Here is a 15,290-nt window from a genome sequence, read left to right on the forward strand (position 1 = left end):
GAGAAGTACACCCAATAAAAGGCGAGGACAATCAGTTTAAACGTGTATTTGTATATACGCCCATATCGAAAATAGAATTGTTAGAAATGAAGAAAGTGGTACCCAGTCATGACAAAGATCCAGCGGGTTTTCACCGAGAAATTAAAGACATGCTACTCATGGGAGAGTATACCTATCCCGACATTATGACAATATTGAAGGTATTAATGCCTGCGGGCATTTATGAAAAACTCAAGGAAAAAGAGTGGGAGGTGGGAGACCAAAAGATAGACTGGACAGCATTAGAAAATGAAGAAAAAGCCCGAGGTCCAGGTTCAGGGCTTGGGGATAAAACTAAAGCACTACCAGGTTTACTAGTACAGGTACTGCCACGTTTATTAACTACGAAAAAGGAAGACTGGGGTGCAATCTCAGCCTGTAAACAAAAGCAAGATGAAGACACTAGTGATTTCTATGCCCGATTTGAAAAATGTTTTGGTATAAACAGTGGCATAAAAACAAGTAGCGAATCATACCCACATCTGTTTGTGACAAAATTAGTTGAAAATTCCTTGCCCCAAGTGAAGAATAGAGTATTAAAATTCGAGAGTACCTGGCAAGGTAACACCCCATCACAAATGTTACAAATGTTACAGTATCATCACAATAGAATTAGAGAGGAACAAGAACATGAACAAAGACGCATGAAAGACACAAAAATGAAAATGCTAGTCTCCCAGACGGTTCCAGCTGAAGGTCATAAAAAGGGTACGACACAGTCCGGTGATTCAGCAGGACCTGTAAAAGGGACATGCAACTATTGTAAACAACCAGGTCATTACATACACGATTGCCCAGTCCTGAAGCGTAATATCGCCACAGGTAAAACACAAGAAAGACCACGGCCACCTAGACAGGATCAGAATGAACAAGGAGCCCCGCAGCATGCACAGTCCATGCCAGCTCCACAACAGTCTATACAGTTTGTGCCAGCTGCACCAGCGCTGCCTGTTGCTGCCACACAAACCACGACACGACAGCTGTACCAGACCGCACAGTATGACTATCCTGATTATCAACGATACGCATGAACCAGCCTAGAGAGGGAAGTTGACTTACCCCTTATCGAGGTCCCTGTAGACCAAGAAGGACCTTATGTACATAGTGAACTATTAGGCCAAGATAGAAAATTTTTACTTGATACAGGGGCAAGTCGAACAACTATAAAATGTAGTGAAGTTCCAGGGGCACCCCTCTCAGGCTCACAGAATATTTCCCTTGGTTTTTCAGGAAAACCTATTGTTAATGAAGTATCACAGCCTCTTCCACTTACGATAGGACCCTTGACCCGAACTACAGATTTATTGCTTACTAAATCATGTCCAGAAAACTTGTTAGGTATAAAAACACTGAAAGCTCTAGGAGCTATAATATGTTGTTCTCCGGAAGGAGTAAGATTGTTTTTACGTGATTTCAAAGGTCACTATGTGTCTCGAGACATGGATCCCCGACTGCAGACTTTACCTACACATTTATGGGCACAAGGCCCTACTGATGTTGGTTGCATGAATATTACGCCATATCGAGTTACACTAAAGGCAGGAGTGGTACTACCACGAATGCGACAATACAAGTTACCACCAGATGCTGTAGTGGCTTTACTGCAAATCATTGACGAGCTCATTGCCCAAGGAGTGGTTGTGGAAACAGACTCCAATGTATGTAATTCCCCGATAATTCCGATTCTTAAACGAACAGATCCAAAGGCCCCGCCAGTATATCGATTGGTTATTGATCTGCGCGAATTGAACAAATGCATTGTGCCACAATTCCCTGTGGTCCCAGATATCTCGTCATTACTGACAGCTATTGATTCCGAAGCAACATTCTTTACTGTAATTGATCTCAAGAATGCCTTTTTCAGCGTCCCAATAGATCCGGAAAGCCAATACTTGTTCGGATTTAGTTTAAATGGACGTAGCTTTAAATTCACACGCGCACCTCAAGGATTTACAGAAAGCCCCAGCATCTATAGCCAAGCACTGAAACGAGAACTCGACAGTATCCACATGCCAGTCAACACTGCCCTGCTTCAATATGTCGATGATCTGCTGATCACCGCTAGAAGCGAACCTGAATGTGAGAAAGCATCACTGACAGTTTTACAATTTCTAGCCGAAAAGGGGCACAAGGTGTCCCCTTCCAAGCTGCAATTCTGTGTCCAGCGAGTTGTTTATCTTGGACACTCGCTGTCCAAGGAGGGAAGGCAGCTTACACCCGACCGCATTCAGCTAATAGCTAACATGCCAATACCCAAGACACAAAAGGAGGTGCGGGCTTTCATAGGCCTCACTTCATATTGTAGGCAGTGGATCCCTCAGTATGCATTTCTAGCAAAACCACTCATTCAATTGACAACACAGGAGGCAGCCACATCGACTGTTCTCCCTTGGACTCAGGAACATGCACAAGCTTTTGAAAGCCTAAAGAAAGCCTTATGCCAAGCACCTGTTTTAGCAACACCATGTTACAATAAACAGTTTACACTCTTTGTTACAGAGCGCGAAGGTACTGCCTTGTCAGTACTCACACATGAACAAGCAGGATCACACAAACCATGTGCTTATTTTTCTAGTACATTAGATCCCGTAGCTCAGGCTTTGCCCGCGTGCCTAAAATCAGTGGCAGCAACAGCTTTAGCAATCAGACAAAGCGATGTAGATGGTTCATGTATGAGAACAGGTACAGGAGAGTTAGTGGCCGCTTATGCAGTCACAACAGACACTGAAATCATTGAAACAAATTGCATAAATACCTTGTCCGCTCAAGCAGCAGAGCTCATCGCTCTGACACAAGCCTGTATTCAAGCCACAAATAAAAAAGTCAACATATACACTGATTCACGTTATGCATTCGGAGTTGTACATGACTTCGGCGTGCTGTGGCGAGAGAGAGGTTATTTAACTTCTCACGGTGCCCACATTCAACACGGACCCCTCATTCATGCCTTATTAGATGCAATACATCTACCCACTGCAATATCAATTATGAAATGTAAAGCTCATACGAAAGTTACTGATATCATTTCTCAAGGCAATGATCTAGCTGACAAAACAGCTAAACAGACTGCTCAAACTCAAACATCCGACATGACAAAGACAATAGTCCCGACGCCAACACATTGTATGACGGTTAAGGATCCCGCTCTTGACGTAATTGACATACAGACACATGCTACACCAGACGAAATAAAGAAATGGACTGAATTAGGAGGGATCCAAACGGATCAAGGATGGATGACGAAGGAAAAATCTGTGTGGTTCCTTCCTGATTCAATGGTCCAAGTCATTATTAACACTGTACATAGTCCAGCGCATCTAGGAGAAAAAGCTATGCTAGACAGCATTCAACACATTTGGTTCAACAAACATTTACGAGCAGCAGCTAAACAAAAAGTTCGTACCTGTATGATCTGTTGTCAGTTTAACCCAGGAAAAATCATTCCCGTAGAACAGGGTGGATTTCAGCCTCCTGATCACCCTTTTGAAGTCCTCCAGATGGATTATATCCAGATGGAACGATGTCGAGGATTCAAATATGTTCTCGTAGTTGTCTGTGCTCTTTCCCGTTGGACAGAGGCATACCCGGTTTCAGATTACACTGCCCCGACTACTGCCAAACAGTTAGTTCGAGAATTCTTCCCACGGTACGGTTTACCACGTGTTGTCTACTCAGATAACGGCCAGCCGTTTTCATCCGAACTAATGAAACACGTTTCACTTTTGTTAGGCTATCAGTGGAAATTTCACTGTGTCCGACACCCCGAGGCAGCAGGTCTCGTGGAAAGACATAATCAGACCCTGAAAATTAGATTGTCCAAAATATGCAGAGAGAAAGGTGTCGACTGGGTAGTAGCCTTACCCGTTGCACTCTTTTACATGAGAATGGTAGCACACTCTCGAACAGGGCTATCCCCTTATGAGGTGATCTTCGGTAGACCACCAAATATGTGGGGGACGCCTATACCACGCAAAATAACTGATATTGACTGTAATATGCTGACAGATTACTTGGCTTCCTTGATGTCTGCACTACAATCTTGTCGTTCACAGGTAGCTGCAGCTTTTCCCGACAACACTGAGGTGAAACCCCATGACGTAATTCCAGGAGATTTGGTCTTAGTGAGGAACTTTGATCGGAAGTCTCAGCTGGATCCTAGGTGGAGGTCGCCTCAGCTCGTACTGCTAACGACGAGGACAGCCGTGAAGATCGAAGGTCGAAAAGGCTGGATACATTCAAGTCATATCAAGAAATTTCATGGACTGTCGTCAGACGTAAACGACACACCTTGCGTGTCTTCCCCGATTGACTCAAAACTTCCTTTGGTTGAACTGAGTAACCACGAACAATACAAACTAAAACTTAGGTCTAACCAGTCAGGCAATTTGATTGTTTAAGTCCTCTCCAAGGTGAATCGGTCGAATTTGTCTCTGACATGTATCCCTTAGACCTGTATAGAGGAAGAAACAGAAGGATAAAACTGAAACGACATGCGTACTGTAAATCACTGCGTAGTCATTGCACAGTGACGTTATTAATTTTGTTTTTCTTAAGTCTTTTAATAATTACTGCAAGTATATTGTTGCACATATATTATCCTATTTCTAGACATGTTTATAATGTTACTGCTGAACATTCTTTTAGTGAATTACCTCCGCATGAGTTGTCTTATAGATTTGCGCTGCGCAATAACACGTTTATTAGTATGTTACATCATTCCCATCAGGTTAGCAATGCTACAAATTGTTGGATATGTGGCCGACTCCCTCCCTATCAGAATTATAAAGGAATTCTACCTCTCTTTCCATACCCGTTCACACACAACGGCTCCTGTGGAGCATGGTTTAGTTTAATTAATTCCCTAGATTCGAATTCTGCAGTTTATCAAGACAACTGGGTATGGGGAAATTTGAACTTAGTTTTACTTAAAGTCTGCTACCCTAACAAGGAGGGACTTCCCAAAAGAACAGGAACTGATCTAGAAAATGAAGTGTATGGATTAGGTAATTTTACGCTTAAACTTATGATCCTAAATGTCGAATCCGAAGCTACTCCAATTTTGCCCGCTATGTCAATATTTTCAGTAAAAGGTGAATTATGTGTAAGAAAGAATGGTTCCATACATATGGGCCATAGTAGATGCACCACTGTAATAGAATTTAGTGATCAAGGCAAGTCTACATTTAGAGCTTCCCGCCATTCCTATTTCATATGTGGTCAGACGGCATATATACGTCTGCCTCTAGATTGGGATGGTACCTGCTACATCGGATTCCTTTTGCCACCTGTTTTCCTAGCTCCTCCTGATTATCACAGAAATACTCATTTAGTACACAATAGAGAAAGGAGAGATCTCCCAATAGTCGATTACACTGAAACAGCATGGGAAAAATACACAGATTTCAATAAAGGTCTCTTTCCCTATATAGGTACTGTTACTAATAGTAAGCTGATACGTAGATTAACTAGAACCATTGAAGCAGTAGTGAACGAAACTATTTCCGCCTTAGGCAATTTAACAGAAGAGCAGTCTGCTATGCGGATTGTTGTGCTTCAAAATCGTCTTGTCCTTGACGTCATCCTGGCCGATAGGGGCGGAGCTTGTAGGGTCATCGGATCAAGTTGTTGCATTTTCATACCAGAAAATTCGCCATCTGTATATAAAGCCATAACTCGCCTTCATAAGATTGTAAGCCAGATACACCAGAATCCAGGCACCTGGACTTGGTCCGGTTGGTTTTGGAGTGTATTATCTACCTTTGGATGGAAGGTCCTATCCTTCCTAGGTATTGGCTTTCTCATACTATTCAGTTGCTGTCTATGTCTACAATGTGGACCAGCGATCTGTGGTCTGTGTGCCACATCGTGTATTCCACCACCAAGATTTCATTCATCCCAGAAGAAAAAAGAAGAACAAATGATGCTATATGAACAGATCAACGGATTGATGAAGATTGATATCTCTTAACGGGCAAGTAGGGGACAAGGAGGGAATGTGGAAATATGGATTTTTCTGATCAGTTATGTCCCCTATCTTGGACCCCAACGGTTTCATGTATGAATCACAAGTACATGTATGTTCCCTCCAGTTCCAGTTATGAAGACGCAAACACATGTGCGTCCACCGTCAACATGTCCTTTTTCAGATCCGCCATGAATGGGCCGGATATTCCATCCCTAAGTATGAAAGGCCACCGGCTTTATATGGTTCACTTATGCCATTTTACAGTCCAGGCAAGTAGGCCCTGATTCTGTCATCAAGCTTTTCTTGCCTTCTGCCTCTGAAAGCTCCAGTCTGAGCCTGCATCTGTGACCATGAACTTTGTCTCATTCCCTGCGCGGCTCACGGTGCCTGACATCAGCCTGTTGCCTGCCAAAAACTGTATTTCACCTTCGAAATTATCTGCTCCGCTCCCTGCCCAATGCATTCCTGTCTAGTAGTTTAAGTCAACATTCTTCCAGCTACCGAGCAAAGGCCCGGCTTCTCTGTCTTTATGCAAGTAATTCATAGCCCTATTATTATGGAAGACTTCTGCCCTCGCATCTAGTGTAGACACTTAGACGCTTGTACACGCACTAACAGTCAGTATAGTCAGTATAGAATAAGATTCTACTCTAAGAGACCTCTCTTTTGGATAACATAGTTCTTTAAACATAGGATGTTAGATATGATTTGGGATTAGGTTGACTTGACCCTCCAGACTTCTGTCGCCACATGTAGAGCTAAATGTCAAGTCCCCTTCACCCCCTAGTTGCACGTCAATCATACGTCATGCTGCTGTGCGCGCATTTCTGCCAAGTATTTCTGCTGACATTGCGAAATTCTTTCATGGAACCACCCTATTATGACATCATACCTGATGACGTTCTTTAGTTACACCCAGTTACGCCCACTTTTGCTACGCATGTATGTTTTATCTTTACTATCAATTGTTACGCCTCCTGCATTTACTTCACTGTAATGCCTATTGTATAAAAGTGATTACTTATCAATAAAGTATGTACTTCACTTCCTGAACCTCCGTGGTGATGGAACTTGGAGTCCACGATTCGAATCGTCCATTGGAATAAAGCCCATTCCGAACCTCTAATACCACGGATTTTGCCTCTTATTTTACTGAGCTATTTTTATTATTTTTCTGTATCAAATTAAGTCCCGGTAATTAAATTATTTACCACAACCCCACAATGTACTGCTTATCACCTAACATATTACATCACTCATGACATGGTCAGTGACATCACTCATAACAAAATACGTGACTGCCTCAGTACATCTATGAGTGGGTGCATCAGTTTCACAATGGGTCTGTGATTGGTTGCGTATGTCTCTCACTTAATCTGTGAGTAGGTGCATGAGTTCCTTTGTGCATTTGTAAGTACGTATATCACTGTCTGACTGGATCTGTGAATGGATACATGAGTGTCTGAGTTGTTGAGTGAGTGGGTGTATGAGTGTCTGAGTGTCGCTGTGAGTGAGTGCATGAGTCTCTCAGTGGGTCTATGACTGGTAGCATCAGTGTCTGAGTGGTTCTGTAAGTGGGTGAGTGGGCCTCTGAGTGAGACTGTGAGTGGGTATGTGAGTCTCTGAGTGTAGAACTGACTAGGTGCATACGTTTCTGAGTGGGTCACTGAGTGGCTGTGTGAGTGACTGAATGGGTGTGTGAGTGCCTGAGTGCGTCCATGAGTGGATGTATGAGTGTATGAGTGGATCTGTGAGTGGGTGTATGAGTGGTATAGGAATTTACTCACGAAAACAGTGCACTGACGAATTATAAATGTAAAATATGATGATGTACTTTTTTAATGTGTTTGCTTTTATTCTTTTATTGTCCAAAATCGAATAAAGCTTGTTTTTGATTTGATTTGAGTGTCTCAATGGGTCTGTAAGTGACAGCATAACTCCCTGAGTAGGTGAGTGAATGGGTGCATGCATGAGTGTCTGAGTGGGTCTTTGAATGGGAGGGTGAGTGTCTGGGTGGCTTTGTGAGTGGATGCAAAAGCCTTAACTGGATGAGGGTGTGTGTGTATATCTGAGTGCATCTCTGAGTGGGTATGTGAGTTTCTGAGTGTATGAGTAAGTGACTGACTGAGTCCATAAGTCACTGAGGGTCTGTGACTGAGTCTGTGAGTGACTGTATGGGTGTGTGAATGGGTACATGAGTGTCTGAGTGTATCTGTGAGTGGGTGTATGAGTGTCTCATTTGGTCTGTGAGGACATACGTAAGTGTGTGAGTGGGTCTGTAAGTGGGTGCGTGAGTCCCTGAGTAGGTTTGTACGTGGGTGCGTGAATCTCTGAGTGAGTCTATACGTGGGTGCATGAGTATCTGAGTGGGTCTGTGAGTGGGTGCAAGAGGGCCCAGGTGGGTCTGTAAGTTGGTGCATGAATACCTGCATAGGTAAGTGAGTGGGTGCATGAGTATCTGAGTGGATATGTGGCTGAATGCATAAGTGTATGAGTGGGTATGTGAATGGGTGTATAAGTGTCTGAGTGAGTTTGTGAGTGCATACATGAGTGTGTAACAGTGACTGGTGAGTGTGTACAAATCTCTATTTTTTAAATATATTTTCACCAATATTTGTGATGACATCGTGATGTACCTGCGACGGTACACGGCAGCAGCGCTGTTGATCATGGCGTAATCGCGAATATAGTGTGCGATTAAAAAAAATCCTTTTTGGACACATAACTTGTGTCACTAACACACTCATTTCTCAAACATGGGGTCAGAGTATCTCCACCTTTCCCCCTTATGTGGGCTTTCACACAAATTTTCAGCCCCGGGAACCGCTACCGGATGATAAACTGTCAGCCGCAACTTTCTGTTCAGGTTGCGTCCAGCCAATTAGAGCATTCCTGTGGGCGCGTGCAGCCACGATTAATTGTGAAACTGTCACAAAATATATCCAGGGCCAGAGATATATCTATAATTTTCGGCCTGAATTTCTCAAAAACTACTGGACGGATTTGAACCAAATAACAAAGAGCATAATCTGTGTAGCAACATCAACCTTTCTGCCAAATTTGGTGTAATTCCGTCCAGTGGTTCGGGCTGTAGGTTCGACAACGTGTTCCTATGGAAATTAACATTACAATTGCACACTTTTTTTGTGCCCCTATTTCTATGTACCCACTGTACGGATTACCCCCAAACTTAGCATGACAACCAGAAACTACTTTGACATTTTTGGGGATCAATTTCATGCAGATTGGTCAAATTACGCTAAAGGTGTAGGCAAGTCAAAAAATGCTTTTTCTATGGAAAGTAGGCCCTAACTATAATTAACTACTGGTAGGTAATATATATATATAATATATTCATATATATATATATATGTGTTTTGTATTCACGTCTTTTGACTAATGCAGATGATTGTTTTTTTGTTGCCTGTTGAATGATAACAATTGTTTCTACCTGAAAGACTGGCAAAGATGAATGAAAGCATCACTTTGCGATTAAAATATTTTGAAAAATCAACTTGTGTAATAAAGTACGCATGTTGAGCATACATAAAAAGATCATAATCAAATCATGGCTAGTGAGCATACTGCATGTTCTATCAAATTGCTGAAAACTGAGTGCACTCCATTAGAACTGCTTTTAAACTGAACGGTCATATGTTCTCTCAGCCGATCCTAGCCCTGAAGTCAAACTACTGTCCTTCAGTCCACCGGCGATTTTCGCCCTATCATGTAGTGCCACACCAGTCCTGCAGTGAGGTCAGACTTTATGCTTCCAGAGCAACCTGATGCCGTAACACTCAAAGTGCCCTGGGGGAATGACAGGCATTTGAGCCCACCTTGTGCACCCTCAGGGCACCTTGGTATTACAGAAGGGTCCACAGATGCGTGTATGGTGCCATCTGTAATACTGATAGTGGTGGTGCACCTTTAGCGCCCCATAAAAGTGAGGAAATCTCTTTGCCTGTGCGGCCATGCCGTATTATGGGCATGGGCGCGAGGGCTAAGAAGCTGTCAGAATCCACACTGAAAGTGTGCCACAAAAAGGTGGCACACTCTGGGCACCCCCAGATGGCAGCCCTCTGGGGGCAAGCGGTCCGATGGACCTCGAAATATCCCCTTGTGAGTGGGTGCAGTCACTCACTGCACCCACCTGCAAGGGGATCTCTCTCCCTTGTTGAAAGTGCAGGAAGATTGCTGTCTGGACTGTGAAACATGGATCAGCTTTTAAATAGTTACTCTGTATATTGCTTGAGGGCAGTGCATGTTCACAGCTGCCCTATGGGCAACGCCTGTTCACAGCTGCCCTCTGCTTTGAGGGCAGCGCATTCAGCATAATAGGGCACACTTTCCCTGTTTGTGTCCTGCACACCTTTTGAAAGGTGAGCTGTGGTGAAACCAGGAAAAGTGTGCCCTGGGCATAATACGGCCCCTGGTGCACTCAAGAAATGGCACAATGGTATTGTCTTGCAGTAACACCGGCCTATGCGATCAAACACTGGCTTCTAGTGGGTGCAAAAAATAAACTCTTCTAAGGAATAGGGGGTTTGACATAAAGGAGGTGAAATGTGGTATTAGTATTTTAATTCTGGCTATGTTTTGCTGCTCTACGTATTGTGTCCTATTGTACAGTAATTGGATTTATATGGCGCCTCTTACCCTATTATGGGGTGCTGAAGTGCACTATTGGACAGGTAGCATGGCTCAACATGGGGGAGTGCTTTATTGTGAATGTGTTGTACTTGCTGTGAGCCTATGTGGGATGTGTTTATTTTATTTGTGAGTGACCAGAGTGCTGATCTTATAGTATCTTGGGTCGCTGCACTTAGCAATGTGATGGAGAAAGGAAAACAGAGAGATAGGATGCGCGCAGGATAGAATTAACTCGCAGATATTAATTTCTCTGCATGACCCATTTTGAATTTATGGTTAGTACCTACAATGTTCAGTGTTTCCGCACTCGTTTCCAAAGACTGACCCTGTCCCAACCCCTGTTTCCTCTACTGCTCTTTCAGAGTGGCTTCCGCCTGACCCCTCTGCAATAATGCCTAGGAAATATCTCTGTATGCATTGTGCAACCATTCCTTTCTTCACAGAGTTAGAGTTTAGGGCACTTTATTCCCATGGCAATGCAAGCACAATGCAGACTCTGCAGGATACAGAGGCTATAATTAGAAAGATGGCTCATTCTGGGAGACAAAAGAGCTCTTTCCACAGTGGAGTAACACATTTCACCCCAGGGTGTTTTGGGGGACATTGTGAGCAGCAGTAACTCTACCAAAACTATTTTATTGGCAACATGACTAGCAGCTGCAATAAACTGGGTCCATTTTATTTTTGCATTCATCCATAACACTAGTGGTGGAATAAAGGGCCTCTTTTAAATGTGTTGCAGAGCCTCCTTCAGAGTCACCCAAATAGTACTTCTCTAATTGTAGCCTTTATGGCAGGAGCTGGTGACAAAGGGATGCTAATAACAACCTGAAACATCAACATGGAAGTTCAGTCAGTCAGTGCATAATTTGAGACACTTAATCATCAACACCAGTGCTATAGTTTCATGAGTACCAGTTAAGGACACACTCATTTTTGGTAGGTTCAGGGCTAATAAGTGATTTGCCCTGAATCACAAGCTGTTTAGACGATGTCGAGACTCAAAACTTGTTCCCCAGCTCCAAACTTGGCAGCTCTTGCAATTACGCCACATCCTCTCCCCACTTCCTGGTTAGTAGTTGGCTCTGTTTTAGGCGGCATTACAAAAGAAATGGGCTGATGCAAGCTGCCTCCTGACGAGAGCCCCGGCACTTATTTTTTTTACATATTAACCACTGCAGTTAGTGCTTTATGTGGAAAAGAGTAAGGGCCCGATGTACTATTGTTCCATTTGCAAAAAGCGGGTCGCAAATTGCATACCAGCTTTTTTCAAATGGGATAGTATTTTGCGAACTGACTTATGTATTAATAGAACCTGTTTAATTAATATTCATTAGGCAAGTTGCAATTTGTGACTCCCATGATTGGCTGCAGTCAAAGAGATTGTGACCGGCAAGGGAGAGCAAATCACCATCCCTCTGATTGGATTCCAAAACGGAAAACTTTTTTTAAGCAACACTTGTATCTTCGCCCTTTCAAAGCAGTTACCACACCGACTTGTGGGTCATTAACTTATCAAGGGTTTGCAACTCCAACTAAAGTCGTAAACCATTGATGCCTTCCGTTCTGAAGCAAAAATAGGACCATGATAACACTTTTAAGCAACCTTCTATATACAATTCAGAAAGGATTATAAAAGTCCTTTTGTGAGTCAGAAATAATTTTTTGACTTGGAAAAGACCTTCTGTACATAAAGAAACGATCTTATGAGGTAGCAATCCATGAGATTTTGCAAATCACTGAGTTTGCGTTCACAAAAGGTTGTTGTACATGTAGCCATAAATTTGGTGCCCAAAGTTTTCCTTAGGACCTCTCTGAGGTCTCTGATCTGATGGACAAAAGACCGAAGGTGGTGTTGCTCAACCAGAACTCAACCAGCAAATGAGTCTTAATTTTCTCGTGATGTTGAGGTCATTGATGTAACCAAAAACCAAAGAATTTAACATTAGTATGCACCGTCATAAAAGAGTTCCTCAAAGTAATAAGAACCTGGACCAGGTCTTCGCACAGGAGAATGAATTCACAACCCAACACATAAGATCTGATTTTTTACTGTTAAGCTTAAGTCCTCCAGAAGCCATCCTGCTCCCCAGTGGTGAAAAGTTCTCCGCAGTGGTACAATACTCATCGTGGGCACCTGTAAACTGACTCACATATACAAATGTGTCAACAGCATTAGATTGAATCGATGGGCAGAAGTGTACGCGAAGGCCCATCGGGATTGAAAATCAATATTACTTAAATAGGAAAGGCAGGATGAGCCCTGCAGTGCACCGCAGAGGCTCAGAACAGGTTCTGATGAGAACATGTCTCCACCTCGTTCCCAGTGGTTTGTGCTTCATCTTCATCATAAGACATTGATGTCAATTAGTGGCTTCCAGATGTACCAGCCTCTTCTGCTGTCTCTCGCATCCTTCTAGCAGCCAACCCCCTCCTGCCAATCAATCTATATTCCCCTGTGCAACTTAGAACATTTTACAAAATGCAAAACTGACAGCAGGAAAATTGAACACTTGGATTCAATGAATAACAAGCAGGCTTTTAATTCGTTGGTAATCGAGAAACACCCTTCTACAAGTAGCAGACAAAACACCTTCTGAATTAATGATGTGATTTGATATCACTTTGTGTGATGTCACTGTGGGGGTGGAGGGGGTAAGAGCATGTGGTGTCACTTGACCTACCACTGTCACATTTTATTGAGATCGGTCAAAAGACAGAAGAGCCAGCTCCTGGTTCTTTTCAAGATCGCACCAGGTTTTCCAGGTCAACAAAAATGATATGTCACCCTGAAAGTCGTTTATACGGTTAACAGGCTTACTTATGCAGACACGACTAGTGAATTGCCATTGTTTTCATAATACATGAGTATTCTTTTTAAATTGTTTTATCTGAAAACTGATTAGAAATGTGATTGTTTATCAGACATTATAAATCGCATAGATGTGCGATACCTGAATGCTAATTTGTGTATTTGTTTGATGTTTACTTGTTTCTTTATTTGTGTGTATTGCTCTGAGGTTCAGATCATGGTTACTGTAGGGTGTTCCCTGCTTTCAGTATTGATCCGGTGAGGGGGGGTGGGGGGGGGGGGGCACAGAAATAGAAAGATTAAGAAAAGCTGCCGTACAACAGCAGATGTCACACTCATATGACTTAGGTTAATGGGGGGGGGGGGGGTAGAAGACCCTCTCCTGTTGCAATTCAGCCAGCAGAGATAGCAAAAAACTTGCACCATCACTTCTAGATTAGTGGGGGGGGGGGGGGTCACGAGAACCTCCTCCCTAAAGGGCCCATCTGAAGGAAAACAAATCACTTTCCCGGTGCTAGGATTTTTAAACGTTCAGGCAAAATATCAGTTTGCCATTGGGATGCTCCACTTGGAGCAAAACTATTTTAAGGTCGATTTTGTGAATTGATACCCTGGTGACCTCTTGTGCTAGCACCTCAGGGTAGCTGCTTAAGTGACTTTTATTGTATAACCACACTTCTCGTACTCGGACCACAACTCTGCGCCCCCCCTACTGTAGGGCCCTCAAAGGGCAAACCCACATCCTTCTCCTACACGAATCGGTAAAGCTAAGTAACTGGTTAATGTGGACCGCGCGAAAACTGCGTAATATAGCAGCAACGTAACGTAATACTGTAATGTGATGGTGGCTGTGTTCGCACTGCCGTTTGCTTCAGAATACTGCACAGGGGCTGCGTCACCAGCATACTACTTCATCTATGAGTTTGTTTAGCTTAGCACCACACCTGGACGTCACATACACATTCAACTAGTCATTGACGTATCGTGGGGCCGCAAAACCCCCTCACCTTCCTCTGGTGCTCGTCATAGTAGGTTTTGTCCCACTTCTGCTGCAGGTACTTGTTGCCGCAGGGCAGGATGGGTTGGTAGGCTCGGTGCATCGTGAGCGCGAGCGCAGGCAATCTGTGCTTCTCCTCGCGGACTCGGAGCCGTGTCACGGGAAGCGACGCCCTGGAGACTCGGTTGTGTTTGCAGCTGGTCATGTGGTGGTTGTCATGGCGCCATTGCTATTTAAGACTGAAGAATAGACCGTGGCTTTGCTACACCGTGTGACAGGCAGTAGGGCAAGCACGCTTCAGAGTTAGCGGTGCTTTTTATAAGAGGGGACCTCGCCTCATCGACATTTTCGGGCAAAATTCGCCCCAGGTTCGACTGTGGAAACTCTTGAATGGGGAAACATAGCAGTTTAATGATATGTCAGCTAAACTCACTTTTTTCACTTGAAAAATACATGACAAATGGCAAGAATACAAAATATTTTCTGTTTAAGATACGCCTTTTCACTCAGGTTTCCAGTGCTTAACTGACCTAACAATATTGTCCAGATCTGTAACCTGCTGCATTGTGCTCTCAATGGGTTGCCAATGATGCAAATGTTGCAGAAGAGGCAAAGGGTGGTATCAACACACTTTTCTGTCCCATTAGACTCATAATTTGTATACAAGAGACAAGATAAGTCAGCGGATACTGCTTACGTGGTAGACACATCTGTGTAACCTGCCAGTGATAGGTCCCAATGATACAGTGCAAGAGCTGCTCTTCATCCTACTGTGGTAGATGAAATGTGAATTGTGGAACTGAGTATAGTAACAGCAGCTGCTCATA

General features: G+C 43.4%; 1 protein-coding gene across 1 annotated transcript in view; it reads right to left on the minus strand.

Moving 5' to 3' along the window:
* CFAP97D2 (CFAP97 domain containing 2) overlaps positions 1-14,636 on the minus strand; it is a 123,312-nt gene extending 108,676 nt beyond the window's left edge. Inside the window, exon 1 of the mRNA XM_085622530.1 lies at positions 14,474-14,636. Within this exon, the coding sequence (XP_085478656.1) occupies positions 14,474-14,566 (93 nt within the window). The 5' untranslated portion in view covers positions 14,567-14,636. The remainder of the gene's footprint in view (positions 1-14,473) is intronic.
* Positions 14,637-15,290: the final 654 nt, after the last annotated feature.

The sequence above is a fragment of the Triturus cristatus genome, chromosome 8 (assembly GCF_964204655.1).
Source record: "Triturus cristatus chromosome 8, aTriCri1.1, whole genome shotgun sequence".
NCBI lineage: Eukaryota > Metazoa > Chordata > Amphibia > Caudata > Salamandridae > Triturus > Triturus cristatus.